Source organism: Atta colombica, unplaced genomic scaffold (genome assembly GCF_001594045.1).
Source record: "Atta colombica isolate Treedump-2 unplaced genomic scaffold, Acol1.0 scaffold276, whole genome shotgun sequence".
In the NCBI taxonomy this organism is placed as follows: Eukaryota; Metazoa; Arthropoda; class Insecta; order Hymenoptera; family Formicidae; genus Atta; species Atta colombica.
This window is the reverse complement of record NW_017259377.1, coordinates 134,411-161,005: the sequence shown is the minus strand read 5'-3', so window position 1 is coordinate 161,005 and position 26,595 is coordinate 134,411. Positions and strand designations below refer to the sequence as shown.

Below are 26,595 nucleotides of genomic sequence, written 5' to 3'. Positions count from 1 at the left end.
TCTGTTTTCTTAACATATTTGTCTTCCCGCAATCTTGTTAAATAAAAATCTTTTTTTAAATTATTATAAATAATTATTATAAATAATTTAAAAATTATTAATGTCTCCACATATTTTTGCTAAGAAGAAATCGATTTTAAATTGATTAAAAAACTTGTGATTAAAAAAATTTTCGGTGATTTTGGAATATAATAGTAAGTTAAAGTAATTGAAGAATCTGTTATATTAAATGATTTTATTAATAGTAGTGTGTATGCGTGTGTGTGTGGATAATATAAGCTCTCAATTATTTAGATTACATCATGACAATCAAAGCGTTAAATTCTTTATTTTTAAATTAATACACCAGAGAGTCTATTAAATTCGTATCAATATATCGATCGTCGTTGCTAAAAAAGAGGGAAAAATACAAGGAAAATTAATGTCAAAGTACCAGTTAGAGAAAGAACAATGAGATTTTTCAATTATCGCTATAACCCATGTATGAAAAACAGATAATGAGATGATATTTCCCAACGATGTTCTACATCGAATTTCACCGATGTCAGACCTGTCGGAAACTTGGAGCAAGAACGTTTAACGGATGATAGTGGGAGTGGGGAAGAGATGAATGTACCGCGATTATTTGATCTCTCATTAACATACGGGGTCCACGGGTAGCGTGATTCGTACACGTGTTATGTTGCGCACGCACACGTCCGTCGTGTCGTGTAACGCGTATGTACTATATCGGAGGTCGCCGTTCTCCATGCGTGCACGGCGCGGCGTGTGCTCGCCAGATGTCCAAGAGCGGGATGCTGGTGCTGGTCCAGCATCGTCGGGCGCCTTCGGTCCTCCCACACAGTGCGGTTGCAGCGCGGCGTGGCGCGGCGTGGCGCGGCGCAGCGCGAACCGACGCGGGTGGGTCGGAGAGGAGAGAGTGCCGAGTGTGGAGAACAGAACCGTTCAGTCGCAGCCACGAAGCGGCGCCGTGCGCGACGACGACGACGACGGACGACGACGGTAATCGTCGTCGACAACTTCGAATGATATCCACGCACGCTACATTTTTCTCGTCATCGCTCTCCGTTCACTTCAGAAAAAAGTGTCATCGAGTTCCAAGTTGAAAATTAAATTTCAACCCGGAAACATCAACTTTCCGCCACACGATCTCTGTCTCGCGATTTTCTCAATATCTTTCGCGCCGCGGACGTGAGAGTGATGGCGCGGGCGCCCGATTCCAAAACGAATGATACGAATACTTTTTATGAACGTGCTTCATTTATCGAGAACGTGGTGGAGAACGAGCACCGCAGCGTGGATAATGGTAGTCGCATCTATAATTAACCTTGGAGGCGTCTCGCAGGGGAACAAAGTACCATCTCTGCAAGAATTTAGATCCATCAGTGGATTCTCGATGAAAAACGGACTATTGGTAAATTAACAATGCGATGCAGAAAAAACAGAGGATACGACTTGCACATCATTAATTTTTCTTCTTGAACGTTCCCTAATAAATGTCACGTTTTGAATAATTAGCCAGATCCATATGACAACACGTAGTAACTTTGGGAAGCGATCTTTAGGACATCTATCGAAAGAGGATTATTAACAAGCGGAATTAATGCATTCTGCGGAATAATGAACTTGAACCTGAATGATAGTTGTGGTTTACAAACAGAGAGATAATTGTGGCTCGTCTATGGAATTGCAAGCAGTGAACTGTGCAATCGTTTGAAAAGATAATTTTCTTGCGATTTCTCAATAAGTGTAAGTGGGAAATCGCTTCATCGTTACTCGGCATGAATTTTGCGACATGAGATATATATGTTACAGAATGGGAATCGGAATTAACCGTGTGACTCATTTCGGAGAAGTGATATTCTGAGCGACACCTCGGTCACGTTTTACGAGCCGAGTAATTCCTCGTGGAATCTGAATTAACGGCTTCGCCGTTGGCCTCTCGTCGGCGACATTACATTGGAAAACGACGATAAAGACCGAATGATTAAGAGGGAATAATTAAAGCAAAAGCTCGGATGTTCGAACCCGTAAGAGAACGCATCGCCAGGCGCGTTCTGATATCCACGATTAGGAGGAGGATCGATCGATCTCGGAATTAACAGTCTGCGAGTGTCAAACGAGCCGCGACAGGAACATCAATACCCTAATAAATGTCACTCGCACGATCGATCGTCGCCTTTTGCCAGCCATGACGTAAAGAGAGGATTTAACAGCGACGAGGGTCAACGTTGTCGAGAGCGGCTGTCGGGATCGGCTGTCCAGATCGTATGCAGGTCCCGATCTCTCGTGTGGGTGCGTCGAAGTTCGTGATCCTGACACCGCTTAGGGGGGTGGTCCTCTACAGTTATGCACGGATGGAGGATGAACTGCAGTGCGTGAGGGAGAGAGGTAATCGCTCCTAAACCGATGAGATGACAGTGCTGTGCGTGCTGTGGGCTACTCTGTCCACTGTGGCCTCGATTCTCGCGTGCTCTGGTTTTTATCTGCCTTACTGGATTCAGGTGAGCAATCGCGTTACGCGCTTTTAATTACGTTATGTCATTATAAAGAGCTATAAATAAAAGTAGGGATGCAGCTTTCAAAAGTTTTTCAACTCCTTGTCCGTTGGAACAATGTTTAAAGATTATAATAGTTAATCGTGAGGGAATCTTGAAGGAGTTATGAGGTAGCCATAGATGATTAACGAAACACGAGGATTCTGTTCTTTCTGTTTCTTGTTATTCTAGGATTCATGTAAATTAACACTAAATCTTTATTATTAAATCAATATCGCTTTTTTTTTCTCTGTCGCGCGATACATTAGCGCTCTTGGATGTTTAATGGTCATTAAAGTGTGACATTAATGGAGCTATAAAATAGGGTATCGATAAATACGAAAGCAACTCGTCCAATCGGATAGGGATAAAATAGCATTATTACCACACAACTGAATTAGTTCCACGATGATATACTACTGGCCAATAGTCCGATATGCACGATTAGTGAACAAATGGTTGATAGCTTTTACTAATTTTTATAAGGAGAGAATTTTTTTTTATTTACTCTGAAAAATATAATTGTCTCGGTAGTTATGATATACTGAACAAAATTTTAATTTTTTTGAAAATAAGATGTTATTCAATAAGATATTGTACAATATCTCATTTTCAAAGAAATTTTCATTGATCCAAAGAAATTTTTTTTTAATACGAGCAAAGAAATATTTCTTTGAAATTAAGATATTTTTTTTCAATGTACAATACAATATCCTAAAGATTTTTATTATGCACTTCAGTAAAATTAATCAAACTTATTTTATACATATTTTATTAGAATTTTATTAATGAATGAAAGAAATTTTCGTAAAATTCTTTGAAATATATGCTTTTCTAGAAGACTACCATATTTTCAGAGTAAATTCTAAGAAAAAATTCTCTCCGTAGCAACTTTTAAAATTATATTTATGAAAATTCACCTACGCTTACAAATTTAACTACACTACTCTGTTCCATCACTATAAAATTGTACGACATCGTTTTTCGCGTTTTTGTGACGTCGAAGGGTCATTCTGAATTTCACATACACGATCGTAGTTTTTGCATTTTCCATGACATATCTCCGCATCTCCATAAGGACTTCGCATCGTTAATATGACGATGACATGAAGATATGAAGAAGTCGTTTTCGCTTCTTCGCTTATCGTCGAAAGGTCTCATATCGACGATTTTTGACGACTGAGAGAATTTCTCTAATATAAAGCGATTTAAAAGGCACCGTGATAAAATCGACGAAATTTGCATGGCTACGAAAGTACTGGTAAATTCGTGAGTTTCAACGACGTGCATACCAAGAAGCATTTCATAATTTCAATAAGGCGTGTCAGATTTATCGATAAATTAATGTATCGAGGTACGTTGAAATTATAATTCAGGAGAGAACAAAATATTATATATTTATTAAACGGAAAATTGTATGTTTTTCTTACGTTATTTCTTACGAGTGCTTTGCACGTATATTTAAGCGACAGTTCATTTATCACTCTCGAGCCATTCATTGGAAGATCAGACGGTTGAAACTCGCGAACTCGAATTTCAGGACTTGCTGAGGTCGGGTTACGAATAACGAGAATGGCGCAATGGCTCTACAATTCTCATTCCGTTAATTCTTGATTTCTGCTGCGTAGTTAAGTGTAATCCGATTATATGTATCGATGTATTTCTCAATAAATTAGCTGGGAACCATGAATGCGAGCGCATCCCTTCGACAAAATGCAGATTAAAGGATATTCGTTTTGAAGCACTTTTGAATTCGCGAGCTTTAATGTTGAAATAAGATTGCAACATTACTCGTGGATAATGTTACTAGCTACGTTTCATTTTCGTCCATCCACAAGATGTAAAATTTGAGTAGATGAATAGCAGTGGAGTTTGCGACAAAGAAGCGAAATACAAAAATGAAAAATAGTGAAAAAAAAGCAACTTAGAAATAAGAAAAGCAGAGAAGCTAGAGAAATAAGAAGTGGAAGGAGGAAGAAAACGGTAAAGAAAATGTGAGAAATCGAACAAGCTCGAGTCATCCGACAAGATGGATCGTAGAACGGCGATAGTAATCGAATTCTTCGTTCTAAACCACGAACAAACCGACGAAACTAAAACATTAGTTCTACAGCGCAAACGTCTCAATACACAGATATTTGTCACGTAATTACTAGTTTAGCAAAGTTAAACGAACTAAAAGGAATTTATATTGTAATGAAGTAAAAGATACACAGAGAAGAAATTTCAAATGAAAAGAAATATATCAATGTATTATGTTAACGAACATGATAAAGAATTCAAAGTTATTAAGTTATTCTTTAGACATTTGTAACTAGAATGGCAATAAAAAAATTAGTAAAATTTTATATTAAAAATAATAATAATAATTATATGCACGTAACGAAACAATAATGCACTTATATCAAAAGTTACATCAAAAGTCCTACAGGTAATTCAGACAATTGAATAATTTCACTCTAACTACAATTCGTCGCACTACAATACGCATTGTCAACAAGTGTAACAAAGTCTTGATTGTGACACGAGGCAAAATTTCGGTCCTTGAAACTTACTGAGACGTTCGTTATGCGTACAAGATTCTTGAACGCGACAAGAACGCTTTGGGCCACCGACAACTTAGTAGAGAGAAGTTGATGAGGCGAATATCGTCAAGTAACTTTGTACTTCGTGTGACTGCTACTTGCTTTTACCTGGTCTGGCCGATGTTGTCTGGCAGATTCAAAGTAGTTTGGCCTTACTCGCGACCAAATTGTTCATATTCCACGTGTCACGTCGCAAACGAAGCCGCCTCTCGAAAGAGAGAATTCTGCTTTTCAGAATTATATGGTTAGAAAACTACAACTTTTTTCGTTTCGAATCTATTTTGCATTTTTTTCTAGGCAGCTAACTTTGTACATAGACTTGACAAACCTTTTTACGGTTTTAGGTTCCGCGGGTAATGAAAGAAATTACAGTTTATTTTTCCGAGATCTTGTTGGGAGACCATTGATCGGGATATTCGTTTCTGAAAGCTCGTTTATACAGTTTAGGATTAATGACGTATCGATTCTCCGTATAGCGAATCACCGAAGGAATCTAGAGCTATAAGGAGAGCCTTGTTACAAGAGGAATCTTGTTAGCCAAAGCGTTTCATCAGTTTAATTAACAGCTGTGTTTCTCTTTAGAATCAATTACACATGTGTATATTTTGTCTATGTGAAATTATCTCCTTTCTTTAGAATTTATAGCATGTACAGATTTATAAGCGTATAAATTAAGTGCTACATTTTATAATATCACGTTTGTAAATAAATATAATTATTAACTCTGATTTGTTTGGATTTATTTGATTCAAAACGTAATTTTCTTATTAATATTTTATTTAAAAATGTTTTTTTTCTCGTATTTGATAACTTTATCTGTTAATATAAAATCTTTTTTTTTTGTATAAATTTTTTACTTTTTAAAAAATTTTTAATCACGTTATTGATCCAAACAATATAATAAATTTAAATAGATCGGAATATAGTGAAATTTAAATAGATCAGAGTTAACATAAATTTTTATACGAATGCATTTATTTTATACGAACGTAATTTTGTAGGATATATAGTCTCGTATATAGTAATATATCATTTGTATATATCTAACGTGATTTTTTCAGAGCTTTGTTTAATAATAATTTTATGTTTGAATCAATTTTGTCACTACAATGGAAAAATAAATTTTTAAAAGATAATTCTTTTTTCAATAAAAATATTATTGTAATCTTCTTTTTATATTAATTATTATATTAATATATTTATATTAATTATTTATATACTTTTTATATTAATTATTATATATAAATTTTTTGTTCTTAGAAACGTTTAGATTCATTTATAAGCAGGAAATAAGAAATTAAAAAAAAGAACTTATTTATAAAATAAGTTCTTTTCGAGTAATTTTACGTTTAGTCAGAGACTTTTATTATGATATATTAATGGAAACAAATGCGAAAAAAGTAACATGCTTGAAGAAAACGGCATTTGGCAAACGACAAGCAAGCTTATTACTTCTCTGCCTTCTCCACCGGTCATATTTTTTTCGTATTAAGAGAAGCAATCAAAAGCATTCAAACAGGACGACGAGACATTTTCTTTGGCGCCGTGTAAAATCTGTTGAAAAGGAGAGAAAATTTCCCTTGCTATGCTATTGCCTTCGCATATAAATGAATAGACTGTATAAGTCTTTTGCTCCGGATACTGTTGCATGTTCGCGCGATGCGACAATCTTTCGTGCTACGAATCGGTAGCGTTCAAATGACGTCGACGTTTCTACTTTACACTTATTCAAATATTCCTCATCTTATTTCTGCTATTACCTTCCATTCTACAAACAACTCAGGAAAGTTACATTAGAAAAGGGGGCTGAAATTAAGTCTGTAAATTTCTTTAATATTTATGAGCTCTATGTATTTTCATTGGCGGCACAGCTTGTAATTTTAAGTTTACTACCTCTTTTACTGAAGTTAGCGAGCTTTAGTGTGTTTTATACAGTTTTATTATAAAGCCTAGCGTTAAAACGTAATAAAGTAACAACCGCATTTCCACGATCTTGTGCATTTTCAGGGACGACTGTTGGGGAAGGCTGACGCGTACTTCAGTTCCTTTCGGCGTTGCAATTATCCGCGAATCAGGGCTCCTAACGCCACGCTTGAGATAGTTTACGAGTGTGCGAGGTATTCCAGGTACGTATTCTCGCATCACTATATTCCCATATCAAAGTGAATGAGTGTAAGTACGTAACTACGATTAAGGATCTCGAGGAGAGATTCTGCTCATGAGGCGTTTGAAATGCTCGAAATGCTGTGGAACAGTTGTTCACTGAATCTGCTCGAGTCATTCTCGTGAATCAACGAGCCGGTTAACTAAAACGATTTCGGATTTCGGATGCCGAACACCTCTCGTCACACGCGATTTTAATTATCTCGTTTTAATGAGATCTTAATGAATTCAAGAAAATATTATTCTGATGATCAAGATTGCAGAACGTGTGGACGAATTATTATATTATCAGAATAAAATAACATATTCGTTCCCTATGATAGTAATATGGAGGAAAATTGATATTTGATTGTTTAAAGAAATGTTTTATAATATGTATGATGCTTTTTATTAATAAATAATAGTAAATAATACATGTAACGTCATAAACTAATTAATATGACCGAGGATTAAACGCTTGCTGGAAATGAACGTTCAGCGTGAATCGTGAAATTTACACAAATTACACAAATTATGTCGTGCGCGTGGAAAAAGAAATTTGCACACATTTCGCGAGGTGTACACGAGGGAGTAATATTCAAAGTTTTGACGGACGGATTAATTTGAGTTTAGAATGAGAATCCGGATAATTTTAGTCGGACTCAAGTGTACAATTTTGTGGAATAATTTCTTACAAAATACTTCGCAAGGATGTCGCGATCGTGTGAAAAAATAGATATACGTGCTATAAAAACTTTCTTCGCAAATTAGTTGCGTACGCGGTCGTAAAAATTGTGTGTCGCGGCATTAAAACTAAGGCATTATTGTTAACAAAAGGAATTGAAAAATCAAGTACGAAAGAAATGACACGATTTTTCTTTTTTTCTGCGTAAAACATTCAGATTTAGAGAGATGGCGTATTACATAAAACACTCAAAAAACGATTACATCTTATTTGTTTTATCTAAATAAACGAAATGTTTTTCGCTTGTTAATGTAGAAATTAATTTACGGTCAATCCTCTTAAGCTTTCGAACGTGAAAAAATAATTGAGTTAAGTATCATCAATCGATTTTCTATGTATTTTCATAGCTTATACTGGAAACAATATAGTTATGTGTAATTTAAATACACAATATAATTTAGAGTTATTGTTATTTATATAGGGTGTCCGGTAAGTTTTGACAAAGCGTTTGTATGTAGACTAAGCTGAGTCGAAAAGTCCTCTATCATTTTACAATTTTCACAACTTTTGTTTTAATTATTCAATGAGCAGAATGTCTAAAATCGTCGCATAAAACAATTTTAAGATATCTTTAAGAATTCTTTAAGAAAAATTTTTAAGATATTTCATAAAGAACATCGTAAGAAATCTTAAAATTGTCTTATGTGTCAATTTTATTCAACAATCTTTCGATAATATCTCGTTGACTATTACGAAAATTGCAAAATGGTAGAGGACTTTTCGATTCAGTTTAGCGTTTTGTCCAAACTTATCGGACACTCTGTATAAATAACAATAACTCTAAATTATATTGTGTAATTAAAAATATATTTAAGTTACACGTAACTTACATTAAACTTGCATTAAAATAAATTTTCATTCATTAAGCATGCATGAAAATAAATTTTGATATTAATGTTAATATCGTTAATATCAATATACCGAAATTAATCGATATACATTTGTTTACGTGATAACACCGATAATGATCATAATAACGATTGTCACGATAACGGTGTGTAAAATGCGCGTGATTAATCGGATTTAGTTGCATTTTGAGTGCAAAAATATAAAGGTATTTGCAAATCATGTGTTTTTTTATATTGATTATATTTTTCCGCAACTATATGAAAGAATCGAATCCCTGTATCCACTCTCTGTAAAATCGGTGAAAAAATAAAATTGGTTAAAAACAAAAATTAAAGTCTATTCCAAATTCGAATTACGATACATCTGCTGTACATCGATTGTAAAGAGGATTTGCAATTAAAGTACATGCGAAGTTTGCATGTATGTGATAAAAGTGAAACAACGACCCATGACAAATTATGTAAGTTCTCTTTTTTTTTGTTGCTTGCGCATTCGTTGATTGATCTAACACTCCATGCATCGCTGATGCATTCGTACGCGCAGTCTGTAACGTATTTCGCAGATAGTCGTAGAAATCGTAATATATTTGAGGTTTAATTTAATGCCACTTGAATCGATGAGTTTTACCTGACAATTAAGAGAATTACAGTGTTTTGCGCTACGAGTTGTTAGTTTGTTAGTTGAGTTATAAAGGACAATATGATCGATTTAACTATACATATATTGATGATGTCAGTAGCGGTATAGAATTGTATGGAGATTGTTCTGACAATTGCGTGTGTCTTTACTTTACAAGGCATATACAATAGCAGAAACGACAAAAAAAAGTAAAAAGTACGCGCGTATCACTGTTATACTTTTTTCAAAACGTTTCGTCAAAACAGATATGGAACTTGATTGATGATGAAATAATATTTTCTCTAATGCGCTTTATTCTCGAATCAGTTTTAAAACAAGCGGATTTCGACGTTAATATCACGTTAATTAAGGTATATGTAACTATTATGATAATAATGTTAAAATGGAATTATAGCATTGCTTTAATATTTCTATCTTCGGGAGACTTTTTTTTTATAAAAAAAAAAAAAAACGTGTACTTTTCATTGAGAATACCATTGAGTGTGGAAAGACGAGTGTCGACAATGAATCATTCACAAATTTAATTCCGCTTGTACTCTTTCTAACGAGATCTCGCCACGAAAAGGGATAAAAATGTATCTCGCGTATGTACCTCTGATTTAATTTTCGTAAATTCGTATGTAGGTCGAATGGTGTCAGTACTACCATCCTATGAAACCGCTTTTCGTTTCTTTTTCATCTGCCATATAGACTCGGCCAAATAAAGATTCACTCGTCGGATCCACTATCGATTAAATACGTAGTGATGTTGATAAATTTTTCAAGGAAATTTAATCTTAATTAGATCTGCTGTGAGTTTAATATTGGCATTTTTGACATTGCAAAATGCATCTTGTTATTATTATTATTATTATTATTATTATTATTATTATTATTATGTTGATTTCCGCGTTAACAACCTTTTTTGCATCCGCAGCATCGCAATGTAAACCGGATACGCATTATAGCTGTTTCAATATCTGATTCTCGAAAGTGTCGGTTGTACCACAAGCAATTTCCCGATTGGCCAAATGTGCACGATAGCATAATCGTACACACGCGAAATGTGTTTCTCCCTTCTCTTCTACCCCCTAATGTAAGCAATATAAGCACGATAAGTGCTAATAGTTGGTCTCTGCAAATCGAGACATTTCGATAGTTGTATTAACGTTACCTTTCGGCATATAATCAACTCGGCAATTTATTGATTAGTTTTACGGCACATAAACTTTACAAAATAATTTCCTAAAATATTCCAAGTTATCTTTTATGTCTTATTATTATATTACTGAATATTTTTTTTTAATAGTACAGTTATTGCAACGGCATTTCGATAAATATGCACAAAATATTTCGAGAATTGAATTTATTTAAAGTTAGCTGACACAGAAAGCTATACGAGTTAGCAATGCCCGAAATGAATAGTAGGTCGAGGGAAGAGTTACGAAAATGTAAGAAATACGAGTGGTTTTAACTTCGCTCGCTACGATTGATAATCTGTTTTTTTTTTTTTTTTTGCGAAATAAAAGTCGGAACAATATGCGATGTTTTTACGTAGAATACCATCCCGAAAAATATCGTGTTTAGTCATATGGTTAACAGATCAAAACTTTGAGAAGTTAAAAACAGATAATACAATATTTTACGCGACGATATCTCTCACAAATAATATTTACATAGAACAAAAAATATTCCGCATAGTTACGTTTTATTCGTTTCCATATCCTTTCGCATCACTCTTTCGTTTTTCGGCATCGGCAGTTTCACCAGAGAGCCGATTCTTTATTTGAAATAACATTCAACGTTATATTTTTCTAAATTTCTATAGAACGTTTATTTGTGTTTGTGACTGCTTTATAATTATTTTTTATTGAAGATATTTTTTATTGAAATTATAGCATATTTTGTGCATTTGAGAGATTCAACATAAAGCGATATCAAATAATTTGCGATTCCAACATAAAGATATCAGCTGAAAACTGTTATAAATTACATAATGTAAATTATCAATTTTTGTTCAAAATACCAGAAAATTCTGCAAATCCATCATATAATTTAACTTAATTTTGCTTAATTTCGCTGTGAAAATTTTGATTGTATATCGAAATGCAATAGCCGAATGATTTTACATATGAGTTAGTTTCTATAATATTATTGCATTATTGGATGTAATAATATGAAAATAAATTTACTCCCTCATTTTGCTTGAGGCATTGGCTCGACAAATTCGCGCTAATTTTGTCATATGCGCTGCGCATGTTATTGATTAATGTAGAAAGATAAGTATATAAATACCGAATAAAGTTTATTTCGTTAAATTTGTGATAAACACATTGTGAATTAATTGAAACTTCGATATTATTTGAATTGTTCTATTACACAATTAACAAATAAAACATTTTTGTACCAATAATCATAGTGTTTAATATATTCGGTTTATTTCAAAGAATTATTAAATAATGCTCTTGTTTGCCACTGACTGTATATAAATATTCTTTTTAAAAGATATGGAAAAGATTTCTAATTAAATTATTGAACAGTTTTTTATCATAAGCGATGTTTCGTTGCAGTTTTTGGGACATACCGAGTGCTTGGTGGCAGGCGAGCACAGTCACAATGGGTATCGGCGTTGCGATTGCCGTGATCGGCGCCCTCACACTTTTGGCAGCGGCATCATCATTCCTTCCGCATATTCTCAAAACGCCAAAGCACACGAGGATTCTTGGTTCCTTACAATTGCTCGCTGGTGAGTGTATTATATTTCTCGCAACTTGTAATTAAATTTCGCTATTACATGTGGGTTCGTTACGATCAATGTTTCGTTACTATTACTATTTATGAAAGAAAAATATTTTTCGCATATCATTAAATTAGAATGGAATAGAATTTATTTATTTACACTTCAGCATATACAAGCCAAGAAGGGGACTTGGTTTACAGAAATAGAAGTTAACTCATTCACACTTACACTCCTCTCCCGCCTTTATCTTACAACTATAAACCTAAACTATTACAATGCATTCTCTTTTACCTATACATAATCTCTATATCACAGTCTATTATTAGTGTCCATATCTCATTCTTATTTCCTTTTATCTCTACCTAGTATTTCTTTACTCTTATTTACCGTCCTATCTTCCCTTATATATTTTTAACTGCACATTCCATCTACATCCTATTTTTTATTGATTTCATTTCAATTCGTTTCCTTAACTTATAAATAGATAATAAATTTCCTATCATTAACTATAATATACTACGCTATAATCTTATTTTATACTCAGCCTTGTTGTCTTACAAAATACTCATTCCTTGTCTTTACATTATCTTTATCTTTACAATATATCTCTATTTATATCTTTTCTTTCCTTTCTCCTTTTTTTTTCTTTTTATTATTTCTTTTTCTATACCATTAAATTATATATGATAAAATAAGCTTCGAATACTTTCATTGAGCATGAAAAAAAATAATGCACTTTCAAAAATGACAACTCATCCCTATTGCGTTTCAAATTGATGCGAAAGCAATGGAGCTGTGAGAGACTCGCATTTCACAGCGAAATAATGAACTGTCCTCAAATAAAACAGATATCAAGCGACGTCATTCTTCTTCTAACATTGACATATTCCATTTATGCGCTTCAAGTTAGCTCATTGTTTTCGATCCTTTTCTACGTTCAAGGATTACTTTCGAAAAATGACTGAGTCACAGACATGATCGATGCAGAATAAAGCCGGGAATGTCATAATATTATTTTTTTTAGAAGAAAAGTATTTGATTACAACGTTAAAATTACAAATTTCGCGTGAGCAATGCAGCTTTTTTTGCTAAAGTATTCATATTTTGTAAGCAAAGCAATTTTGCAATCTAATCTCTAATTATTCTTTATAAGTTAATATTTTCAAGGGGAAGAAACTTATTAAACATCTTAACAATATTATCAGTACTACAAAAGAGAAAAACAGAATAAACAGAAATTAGTCGACACTTTTCAACGGCAACTACACTGTTAGAAATGTTTGTAAATTTACAATACCTTTACAATAAAAATGTGCAGTAAATTTGTAAAATCATATAATATTTTACTGTGATTTTACAATATTTGCAAATTTACAACAGAAATTTATGATATTAGAGATTTGAATACACTTTACCACAAAATGTTATTGTAATTTCACAATATAATTTTTTAAATTTACACATTTTTGTTGGATCAAAATTTCCAACACTTCTAAAAGTTTACAACAGAAATTTCTTACAGTATAAATTCAATGGGCAATTTAAAATTGATAAATCATTTTCATTTACTTGTTACAGCTACGATGATATGCGGCGGCCTGGTCATGTATCCGATAGGCTGGGATAATCGGGAGGTACGCGAATCCTGTGGGAAGGGGGCCAACGTTTACAATCTCGGTGAGTATCCTCGTCTTCGAAACATCGTTTTCGAATCTGCAGGAACGCGATGCAGGTATCGCGGGATGCGAACCGCGTGGAATGGTGCCGGAACTTAATTTCGGCGGAATGTGGCGCGCGAATTATTGATTTAATTTGGTAATTAATTAACGTGCTCGATAGATTCGCGCGCGCGCGAGAGAGGAGGTTGCTTGTTTCCTAGTTTAACGACGTCTTCAGCGAGAAATTGCCATTCCAATGCGACGCGACGTGGCGAAATGCGGATATATGTCTGTATGTAATCGCTCTTAAGACGTAACTACCAAGTGACGACAACGATGCGACGACGGACTGGAATCAGTAATGAAACTTTCTGCATTTTCGCAAGCGATTTCCCGGAGCGTTTTATCGAATACTCAACTATTTACAGTCATTTCTCGAGACTTAACATAAATCAATTGAGACTTATGGCTCTTGTGTGTAACTTTATGAGACGTACAAATTCACGTCTCACTGGCCTCATGTAGTTTCTGATTTTCTCGTAATTTCCCAAAGCGACACGTAACGATGCGGCTCGACATCGGCGATCTGATGATTTCCCTTTCAATACTCGAGAGATAATTCGTTATTGATTCTCCGTGACTGCGGATGCATACGTTGTATTTCATGCATGCAGGATCATCTCTGATAAATCCACATCCGGTTTAACCGCGCGATAGAATCCAAAGAAATATTCGTTTATTTATTTCATACAACTGCATCAAATAGAAATTGTCGCATTAAAAAATAATCTTAAATTTTTTCTTGTATAATGAAGATTCGATCAAGATGTCTCAACATTTTTTCGAGTTATATATGAAATAAGCAATTTTGCATCGACAAAAGAAACTTTTGATAAAATTAATCAATTTCGGTATGTTTTGAATGTGAGCGCGATTGTATATTTTTTTGATAGAATTCTGAAAGGTTATTGAAAATCCAGTATAATCCGTGCTATTCGGTGTACAGGTGACAAGTAATCCCAGGTGAGTGCTAGGAATAGACTCGGATTGGTAGGTCAAACCGACGTCAAAACCAACGTCATAGCGATGACGACCGAATCACATATATTTCTAATAGAATACCGTTAGTTAAACGATATCTCTTGCAGGTTGAAAATTAAACTTATTTATAAATTCTGATAGAAACACCAGTATGTTCCAATTATCTAAAATTGTTCGAACCGATTATTATCTTCGATATATTTCCAATTATAACACAATCGCAAATAACATTTCTATTGTTTTAGCGTCAAATTAGATTTATAAGTATTCTATTTACATCAGTGACAATACCGGTTATACTTATTACGTTCATTATATTATCATCGAGTTTAAATAAAATGCATTGCTCTGTTTATTTCTATCATTCATTTATTTCTATCGAAAACATTTATTTATAAAAGTATCAAGATAAGCTCTTATCTCAAATTGTCAAATCAAAATTAATAATATAATATTTAACTCTTTGCCGACCATTAATTCCATCAATGTAGGGGCCTTTGAGAAACACGAGTAAAATTTTTGTTCGGATTATATAAAAATCTGAAAAAATTCTGGTATACTTGTCAAAGCTTTAACCCTCCGAGAACCAGATGGAATATGATATATCCCAGCGAGATGAATTTTTATAGCTTTTTAGAAAATATTGCGCGCATGTCATCGGTTTCATACAATTGAAGAGTGCGTTATTACCAATCGTACTAAATTAGTATATTTATGATAGTATATTTATGAAGTCTAGCACGGGGTATGAGATATATCCACATATAATCTATGTTAATTTTTCACCTGGTTCGCGGAGGATTAACAACATTTTTTTACTATCATATGAATTGGACATTTTCTTATTTTATACAAATTTAAATCTGTCTATTATATAGAATTAACAATAGAAATATCGATGATGTCTTTAAGACTCCATGTTGCCGGCAGAGGATTAAAATTGATTATAATAATATCGTAGTGATGTTTTTTACTTAGAGCTTGCCTGTTGCGTCATTAAAAAGCAATCTTTTTATCTCTCTAATTGTAATATCTTAAAAGATATTTTCTGTAATTATCTCCTTAATTCCTGGTCTACGTCATAAGACAAATTTGTTTCAATTTATTAGTCTATCTTGGAGCGTTGATTAAGGTATTACAAGCGATGATTACATTCACCAGCATTACAACCTCAGCACGACGATTAGGCTGACTAAGCTATTCTCGGAGAAATTCCCGTGGGTAGTTACGGATCGGTGTCGAGGTTTCGTCAGAAGGATCACCGAGACAAGTCGATGACGGACGGATGCCATCTGTTTCAGGGAAGTGCTCGGTGTCCTGGTCGAGTCATTTGCTGGTCGGCTCGGTGGCATTGCTGATGCTGTGCTTCGGCCTGAGCTTCTGCGCGGCGCGACACAAGCCCGACGCGAATCCGCACACGGATCCTCTGCGCATTTGACAATCGAGGTATTCTCAGTCGATACACGCCTACGCCTCGCCAAAGACGACCACACTCTCCATCGTCACGGTCTGTTGATCACGCGTGCCTGTTGCGTGCACGCATCGTGCGTACGTGAACACGAACATGTGTCATCGTGCGTACAAATACCGCGTACGAATTCCGCGCATCGCGGCATGCATGAATCGCGTTCTCATTGCGCGCGCGTGCGTGTATATATATGTTTGTATTTTTCGAGCAGGGCGTGAGTGCGAATTTTTCCGCATGTTTTGCGATGATTTAACACGTGGTTCAACATAAACGCACCTCCTGCGTACGCGAATAACCCCGTTAATATTGACGTTGACTTACAATACAGATCAGCGAGACGAACATTATAAATGAACATTGTGATCTCGACAGACAAAATGATGAATAATTGAAGTGAAATTAACGGGATAGATACGAGTCGATAGCTCGAAAGGATATTAATCTTTAGTTCGTCACGTCATATATGACGTAGCGATCGAAACTTGACGAACAATCATGTTTCTCCAGAGATGCTATCTTCGACGAGATTCAGCGAGATTCGTAAAGTTCGAGGCACTCTCTATGATCCCCTGACCAATACAACTGATATTTCCTTGCGAGCAATCCGCGAGATTTCGAAATCACGTCCGCAAGAGATCCGGAGATTTCGGGAGATTGATTAAACTTTTGACAGGTTAACGCGTATCTACCACCCTTTCTATCTCCATCGAAACAAATCCTGCGTCTTTGTATATAGCCCACAACCTGCATATGTACGTATGTATATACACGCCGGAGTGAATCCTATAGTCCTGACTCCTGTCTCGCCGGTCTCGCCGATCTCGGCAGACGGTTGGAGAAAGCCGCGCCACGGTATTTCCAATTTCGTGCCGTAGTAAGCCCCTGGCTGAGAGCGACGAAGCAATTGGCAATTCGCCTCGACGGGACTTTCAGCACTTTCAATTCGCACGGAAAGACGGGCTCGCCGTTCGCTTGCCGGGCGAATACACACGGTGACTGGAAAGGAGCCGGATGTGGGACGCGGGAAAGGAAAACGGACACTCCTTTCCTCTCCTCTTTTCTCCTCTCTCCTCCCGTATCATTCAGATGCGCTGTAACGATCACGATATCCAGAAGAGCTGCTGCACGCTCTGCACCCTCCTCAGTCCTCGTCGAGGACCGGGAATCACTGTGTTTCCCACGGTCCGAAAGCCTTTCGGATATATCGATCGCAAAGGCGCGCAGAACGTTTCGACTCTCCAGAGATTTGCACGTTCCTCTTATTTATCCTCGTCTCTTCGGATTCTCCCCTCAAGACGCTATTTCCTTCGTGGAAGTAATGCGTTGGCTCAACCGTGAGTGTCGGTTTAGCGTTCTCTTAAAATTTATTTGGATCTACGATTCCAGATTTTATTTCTAGGATATATTACTCTTGGTTACTATGTAATTTTTTGTTTTCCAACTTTTACGAGAGATAATCTCTTTCCCTGGAATAACTTTTTTTTAATAATAGAAAATTGTTATATTCCTTAAAAGATTCGTTGGCACTATTTTATCAAACGGCGATTGTTATCCATATTGAATCGTGGAAGCGTTGAGAAAACTGGGTTCAAGTCGGAAAAGCGGATTGAGAATTAAACTGGTGGCGAAATCCGCGTAATTAAAAGATAAAAGGATCAGAGAGAAGATCAGAGTTCTGGGGTTGATGCGGGTAGTAGTTTATTTGTATCGTGGCTCTTATCTAAACTGTCCGCACCGGTCTTTCACTTCGCTCTCTTTTTTTCAAACGGAGGAATCAGAAGGTCGAGTTAGCTAAAGAGAAATATTTTTTTGTTGAATATTTGATAGTCTCGTTTAAACTTTCAATGCAAATCGCGACGTTTACGCGCGAGAACGACGCGCGAAAAGTCCTCTTTATTTTTATTTCTCATCAGTTAAAAAAATTCGCGAGTGAATTGATGCCTTTGTACTTTTTGTTAAGCAAAACGACCTTGCAATTTGCCGCAAAATCTCGCTGTCTCGCGATGCTCATTCTCGCGAATATCGAGCTACCAGCCCGTAGCTCCCAGGTAAAAAACAGCCCGTGACTGTACCTGCATGCGCGATATAAAAAAAAACGTAATATTCAGAGCGCGTATGTAAGCAAGGTGTGTATGTGTTAGCCCGGTGAAATTCGCAATTGCGGGTGCGGTTGAATTTCACGTGCTGATGGAACGGCGCGCACAAACGATGGCCGCGCGTTATTCGGTGAAGGCATCGCTATTGGCCGGATAAAAATCCGAGCTGAGCAAACACGCCGGAGCATGTTTCGTTCGCGCGGTTCTCTACGCACCGCTTACTTCTTGCATTAATCGGCATTTTTTCTGCACGCATATGCGTGCGCTCGTATTGTGACGCATGAAATAAACGGACTCGTTCGTCGTGGTTCCTCCACTGTCGTGCGTCTGATACAAATCGTTTCATCGCGAATAAAAGAACCAACGGTGATATGGTTATCGTTCTCTCTTTCTCTCACCACTCTCTCTTTCTTTCTTTCCATGCGTTCAAATATTCTGACTATGGAAATCGTCGGGAATTCTGAAAATATCTCGGTTACCCGTTATTGACGCGAAACGACGTCGCGTCGCGCGCATCGTCATGGCTTTCGCGATCGCAAATTGCGCGACACTCTACTGTAGGTGTCATAAAACTACTGAAAGCTTTTTGCGTTATCTACTTCCTGTACTTCAATCTGGATTTAGTGCTTGTCAATGCGCGCGCCCACATAACGTTACCGAAATCTACGAATTGCGATGAATGCGTCAATCGTTTCCGCTGGATCGAGAATGTGCTCACAAAGTAGAAAGTTCCGATTTAAATATCACGTCTCGTGCACATTACAATCTTTTTTATTATATACATATATTTGAGATAGCTAGGTTTAATTAGCTTCCTCTGAAACTTTTCTTCCGATACTTAACAACATGCGTCGTAGTCGTATCTTCTTATTTTCCAATAAGACTTTCAGCAACTTCCGCATCTCAAACCTCTAACTCGATTCACTCGTTAACTCGTGATTCGCTCACAGTACTACTAGATCTACTACACCATGTTCTTCTCTCAAGCTGCAACTTTAGGCTTCCACCGAGAAGTACAGTCCCCTGAGCGGGACTTAGTAAAAAGAGAGAAAGAGAAAAAAAAAGATGAAGGAAACGAGCCACCGCGCCGCACCGGATCTATCGATCGATGGGTTGGTTTGCTCGCTCGCGCTGGTAGAACGTCGGACGTTCTGTTCGTTCCCTCGAGAAACTTTCGCGGTAAAACCTCTCCCGTTCGCGTGCGCATTCTCCAACACATCCCGTCCCTCATTCGTTCCGTTCTTTTTCCTAACTCGTCGTCCTACCTCCCCACCGATCTTTCCCTCTTCCATCTTTCGCTTACGCGCTTCCACAACGCCGCTTTCCCGATTCCACTTTGCCTCTTATCGACTTCCGCCCTTCCTTCCTAAACCTAAGGACCTCGCCCCGGCCATTTCTCTCATGACCAGCCGACACCACCAACCGCCGAAGGTGGGGAAAAGAGATAGCCGGAAAAGCGAGTTCGTTCTCGTGACTAATTGAGCTATGCTCGGTTCGCTAGCGAGAGAGATACGGTAGATCGTGGCGAAAGGGAACGATTCAAGAGCACGAGAAATGTCTCGACGAGCCGAGCAACCGTTGTTACCCTCTTACACCATAGTCCTTATGTGTTTTCGCTCGCTCGATTCCATGAGCACTTATCGTACAGAACTAGCCAGAGCCATTTCGCTGTCTCTATAAACATACCGTTTCTGCAACCAGTTACTTGCTTGCTTAGCTGTCCTTGAGGAGGAGTCTATAAGGATTACGAGCAAATTCCTGCGCCAGTTTATTTTCTCTTCGTTCTTCTGCTTAATCTTAATTTCGCCACGACTGTTTCCACCCTCTATAATTCGGTTTCTCGGGCAAGAGGCAAGAAGTGAAAACGATAGACTATATTTCACTTAAGATATTAGCAAGAACTTTACGCTCAATATACACATACATTTATTCGTTTTTGTAGAAATGCAAATGATAACCAGACCGAGGCAATCCAATTCTTTTCCCTTTAACTTCCTTTTATAATCTTAATGAGTTTTATGTACTACTAATTAACAGTGCGCATAAAAATAAAAGATAATTTTTTTATAAATGTACTCAATCGTACGTTAAAGGATTGAAGGATTTCTTTGAAACGATGTCGATTACTATTTCGAGTGAATACTGTCGAAATAATAAGAGACGGAAATTATCTCAGATAATATTTTTAATATATATCTTCAGCTCTAATTTTCTAACAAGGAAACATTCTAATACTTCTAACGAGGAAAGTGTCCTTTATCGAATTTTAATGAACTTTAATTATATTGTTTTCCTAGACAAAAAATGAGGAATTGTATAATTTTTTAAATAAAAATAATATGTATCTCTTATTTTTGTCTGAAGAGTAACTTTATTATAATTCAAAGCTCACTAAAATTGGAAAAGGTAAAATTAAAGCAAAAATTAGAGAATAAAAAAACAAAAAATACGAAAGTAAAAAAAATTGAAATACATATGTATAATTATTTTTTGAAAATAATTTTTTATGATATTTCAGTAAAATATTGAAAATATCGCTATGCGCGTCACATCTATGTATTTTAGATTCGCAATTAGCAATAGTTTTTTTATTTTGTAATATATTACAATGCAAAATACATTTAAGGCAAATAATTTTTATAATCATAATTATAATCTGTTTGTTAAAATAATAACGCGAAAACGTTTTTTTGATGAGACATTAAAAGCTATAGAATGATGTAGTGAGATAAATGGTGCACACTGACGCAGTAGCATAATTTTATTTGCAACAATATATGCACCATATAATATAAGCATATAGTAACGAGACCATCGTATCAATTTTCCAATAAAATTTATCTTCAGTAAAATAACAAAGTTATATTTTAATATAAAATATAATCAGAGAGAGAGAGAGAGAGAGAGAGAGAGAGAGAGAGAGAGAGAGAGAGAGAGAGAGAGAGAGAGAAAATTAGAAGAGAAGAAATGAAAGAAAGTTAAGACCTGATTAATGCGATTACACGTAGTTCGCACGACAATATACCGGAAAATGTCAATTTCTATCGTAGAAAAGAAAGTTCGCCAACTTGAACGATTTCGATGTCTCCACTGTTCCCAAAGTTTCCGTTATGAGTCTTGTGGTCGCAAAACAACAGTTTAGAACGGTTTTTCGAAGCAATTGAGACGTCCTTTATCGTGACGATTACGGGTGACGACGATTTTTGTTTCGTCGAGCAGTTGTTCTTTAGAAAAGCCTTTCAACGTCATAAATTGAATCGAAAAGGTATTCGAAGACTTAAGTTATAATATCGGCTAACTTAGAGAAATATATTTTTTTCAAAGCAGTCTCATATATAATGCATTATGCTAGTTTATAAAAAATAAAAACAATGTACTTATATTAAAAACCCAAAGAATGTTTGAATCAGTAAACTTTCGAAAAAATAGAAAAATCTATATATATATATTTATATATATTTATTTATATATATTTATTTTACTTTGCATTTCCATTTCTATTTTAATTGATTCTACTCTGAGGAATATCCTATTACTTTTTGGCATCTTATCAAGAAGATTCGATCTATTTTTTTTCTCCTTCCTACGTAATGAAATATTCATAAAATATAACATTGAATGTACATATTATGTGTATGACAAAATATTATACAAAATGGAAGGATAAGAATTTCTAAATCTTCAAAATGTATACGATGTCAACGCGAATGAATAAAACCAACCACGAGAAAACTGACATATATTCTTAAAAACAAGAACAAAATAGCAAAACATATATTCTCTGAAAGAAAAAAAATAATAAATATTGCAAATACATTCGATTTTGTTTTATTTCAAATTTCTCAAAACTTATTGAGCGCTTCGAAGAAAAATAAAAAAAGTATAAAAATTACATCCAGCAATATTATACTGATTAAGATGCATTACTTTGAAAAAATATAGGAATTGATTTTGAAGAATTATTTAAACTCCTATACGATTGAGTACTTATAAAAATGTTTTATTATAAAACATTTTTGTTTTTACCTCAGATTGTTCTACAATATCACGTGCAGTATTTGACAATTATAAGATTCCATTATTTATTATTATATAATCTAATTTCAATTCTTCAATTATCTCATCGCTAATCCGCAGAATAGTCATAACTCAACTGTCGGCAACAAGATAGAAAGAGCCATGCTAATTCGTCTTTGTGAAGAGCAACGAGCTCTTTGATTAGCTTCTGCTTGTGATCGAACAGCGTAAAGCTTTCCCGTTAATTTGACACTTTCAATGCACGATCCAATAATGAGGGATACTGTTTGACGGTATTTCCCGAGCATTGAATGGATTAGGAAGAGATTGTGATTAATCCTGTCGAATTGCCGGTAAGCTTTGTAAAACGATTATTATTGTCGACCAATGAGGCATCGATTAATCAATCGATACTTATCTGCCGCATCCTTAATTGTTTATTTATTTTCTCGCAGCGTTCAGGAAGGCAATTGTCGGTCGGTGTTATATTATGGTCGTAATAATTTCGACAGCTCGGAAGTGCTGAAAAATATGAGATATTGGATGCGTTGGAGAGCTATTGAATGAGAAGAGAATATCCGAGAATGAGGATAAGATTTCTCAAGGGTCGTTTTTCTCTGTTTCCTCTGTCTACTAAATCTGCTGAGTGACGATCGATATATCCGAGCGACGTGTACATGAAATCGACGGTTATGCAAATTATGACAGCGTAATCTATCGTGCTTCCCAAATGTCGTTGTATATACATTTTTCATTCTCGACCTTCTTCGCTCTCATTTTCTACCATAAGATCAGTGTACCGAATATTAATTGTATTGACGTATTATCATCTATTACAAATTCATACGAAAATTAAGGACCACCCAATCGGTATATCATAAAAATACGAATATAAATATGAATTTTCAAAGAGACCATCGCTATTACCATCTATCGTTTTGTACAAAAACGTATTGTCAATAAACAAGCATAGTAAAACATTTTATGATATTTACGAAGAAGCACGTTGCAAATAATAACACATGATATCGGTATCGTCGTGTACATTCGATTAGTCGAGAGTTTGCCAAACAAAAGGATTAAATGAGCATATATGCGGGTGAATAAATTTTCCATTTAGAATAATAAACAATATGTTTACTTTAAGTTCAATATTACGTAATAATGGAATACATAATGTTGGCATATTAAAATGTGTACACCTTGGTTCAAATATTCCATGAACACGTATTCATTTCCTATCATTATTTTATGTAACGTGCTTCACATCGCGATCTCCTATCGTCACAAATACGTTCCAACATCACAATGGCTAACATAATCGTTAATGTATATTAAATGCGCGTGTTCTAGCTGCTGGAATATAATAACAATAATTTGCTGATAGCAGCATATTAAGCAGATATGCCAAAAAGAGGATCTTCAGGACATTTATTTAAAGGATACATTTCTGATACAATTATTAAGCACACATTAATATTAATTCTACGACGTTTTATTCCCTTTAACTATAGTTTTTTTTTCCGAGAACAAGAAGAATGGAATATATTTGTTGAAGCTTTCAGAATGCACAATGCTTTTACTGGGGAGGAGAGAAAGAACATGAAAAAATTCCAAGATTTATTGAATTTCAGTATATTCCTGATAAAACTTCATAATTTTAACTTTGACAAATAAAATAAAGTTTGCGTTCGATTTTTATATGTAGCATAACGCATAAAATTCTTATTAGAAAACTTATTTAGAAAAAATCATTAATTGAACCTGATTAATTGATCGATTGAATCGCATCCAAATGTACGTGTTAAATAAAATATTTTGAGGTCTGTGACTTGTATGTATGTGCGTTGTGTTCTGTGTGTCCCGTGTGTGTACATACGCGTGAAAAATAAAGAAGCGTGACGAGCGTATGTTTAGTTAGAGCTCGAATTGAAAAAAGTATGCACATACGCATTCAACGTAAAAATAAATAAATGGTGTTTGATATACAATCCGACACAATTAACAAAGATTAATCTGAAAGTTTTCATTTTCGTAAGTAACTGCGAAAGCTCGTGCAGTATGTAATTTACAATATAGAATATATTATTACATAACTGCTCCTCTCGTACTTGTCATCCATGACCGTTTCCTTATGTAAACGACAATTATGTACATACCATTATATGTATTCATCTGCTGTAAATGTTACGTACATTAATATATTTTATAATAAAAAGGAAATGAAAAAACGTATGTTGATTTTCCTGCTCATTCTTTCACTTTAAGTTAATTGTACATTCGTATTAGGTAAAACCACTAGTTGTGAATCACTCTTTAAAAAAAATTCATACTTTTTTTTATCCAGAACAATATCAAACAATTAATAAAATATTTAATAGTCATAATTGATCATAAAGATTATGGATGATTTCATTTCATTTCACCGTTTATATGTTTTAGTTTAAATAGAATTAAATAAATTAATGACAATTATCGACAATTAGACCCTGTATTAATTGGGGATCAATTCACTAAATATTTTATCCTTTTTGGAGACATTACTACATCTCAAGGATAATAAAAATGATTTGCGCATATATATCGTAATATATATAACGAAATTATAATTAATGATTCACATCTAGTTCTAAAATCTAATTGCGGATAATGATGCAATTTTAACACATTCAAGTTTATTTAAAATTAGTGACAATTAAAAATCAACCATAATTTTAAAAAAATGATGAAAATTAAACGTTTAGCAATAAAAAACAGTTAAGTTATAGTAATAGTAAGATCATTTATAAGATTTGTAAGTTTTTAAACATTTTTTATAATAAATTTATGCAATAAAATTATCGTTATAACATAGTGATTAAACAATATCCGCGGTCACATTTAATCTCGACTGAGTATAAATTGATTTTTTCATGAATACTATTTACAACCTATTATAAAAGCCATAAGGCAATTCTTATGATATTATATTTTGAAAGAAAGAAACATTAAAGATACATACGTTAATTAACTTCGCACATTTAATTAATGACATTAATAAAATGTGTAGCACTGTTCCTAATAAATTCAATTGACACTTCAAAGAGATAAAACAAATGCTAAAGAAGATATGTATCATTTAATGAAAAATACTATAATTATTTAAATATAAAAAGTGATTTAGGATTAGTGTCTAATTCACGTCTAGCGATTTTATCTTGCTATATTTTAACTTCGATTAATTTTAAGTTAATTTTTCATTTAGTTTAGAATTAAATATATATTATCCAAATATTTTTAACTCTTGTTTATCATCCAGTTAATCTTCCATTCTGTCGCAGTATGTCTTTTCATCAACAATCGTCCAATTACGTCTGCATAGTGACCTAATTACGGGCTTATTCAGTCCTGCTTGCATCATCTTCCCTCGAGGAGAATGGATAAGATGAAAGAGGATTTATGGCAAAGATCACTTTCGAGGGCAAATGCTCTTACGTGACACGAAGTAGTTTCCTATAAGCGGACTAGTGTAAAGGAGAAGAGAGGAGGTGGAGGAGGATAATGACATTGGTGCAGACAGGTTGAGAGAAGAGAGGAATGCGGTAACGCGGCGAATCAGCGACACAGCGATAAAAACAGATGATGAGATAAGCGAAGACAGAAGAAGTTGCGTTGCGCACCGGTGAATGAATTGGATCATACCGATCATTAAGAGAGAAGTGCACTTTTACATTAGCTCAATAATATTTGATACAAAGGAACGCACGATAAGAATAAATATTTACGATGTTGAGTCGCGATGTAAAGAGAAGAGATGTAAATAAAATGAGCAAGAAAAAATCACGTTGTCTTTCATTCATTTTCTAAGTGCACGTCGCTCGACTAGGAACGAATTAATCGTTTAAATGAGATGCTTTACGAGGACGTAAAACGGCGATAATAAAAATGCGGATAATGAGGAGTAATTTCTACGTCGAATGCGCTTATAGTGAAAAGAGATGTAATAAAACCCCTCGGAAACTCTCGATAGTAGGATCAAATTTAGCTCAAAATTCTCAACTTACGCAAAATTAATCTGCGAGAAAATAGCAAGTTCAAAAAGAACCAAGACATTTAAAGT

The 26,595-nt window shown here is 34.8% G+C and overlaps 1 protein-coding gene across 2 annotated transcripts; it reads left to right on the top strand.

The window, feature by feature from the left end:
- The first annotated feature begins 955 nt into the window (after nucleotides 1-955).
- Nucleotides 956-26,595, top strand: LOC108689771 (lipoma HMGIC fusion partner-like). Of its 2 annotated transcripts, XM_018196706.1 has the most exons (6): nucleotides 956-2,504; nucleotides 7,130-7,248; nucleotides 12,047-12,222; nucleotides 13,795-13,893; nucleotides 16,217-16,361; nucleotides 25,817-26,595. In XM_018196706.1, exons 1-5 carry the CDS (start codon nucleotides 2,415-2,417, stop codon nucleotides 16,351-16,353), a joined length of 621 nt encoding a protein of 206 aa, XP_018052195.1. In that variant the 5' UTR covers nucleotides 956-2,414; the 3' UTR covers nucleotides 16,354-16,361; nucleotides 25,817-26,595. The 2 variants fall into 2 exon arrangements, with proteins under 2 accessions (XP_018052195.1, XP_018052194.1); XM_018196705.1 differs by lacking the exon at nucleotides 25,817-26,595 and having other exon boundaries at nucleotides 16,217-16,398.

Bases quoted from the DNA above. Each gene is read 5' to 3' on its own strand.
- LOC108689771 (XM_018196706.1), top strand. From the start codon at position 2,415: ATGACAGTGCTGTGCGTGCTGTGGGCTACTCTGTCCACTGTGGCCTCG. The intron at 2,505-7,129 runs GTGAGCAATCGC...GTGCATTTTCAG, and splicing joins ATCTGCCTTACTGGATTCAG to GGACGACTGTTGGGGAAGGC. The intron at 13,894-16,216 runs GTGAGTATCCTC...CATCTGTTTCAG, and splicing joins GGCCAACGTTTACAATCTCG to GGAAGTGCTCGGTGTCCTGG.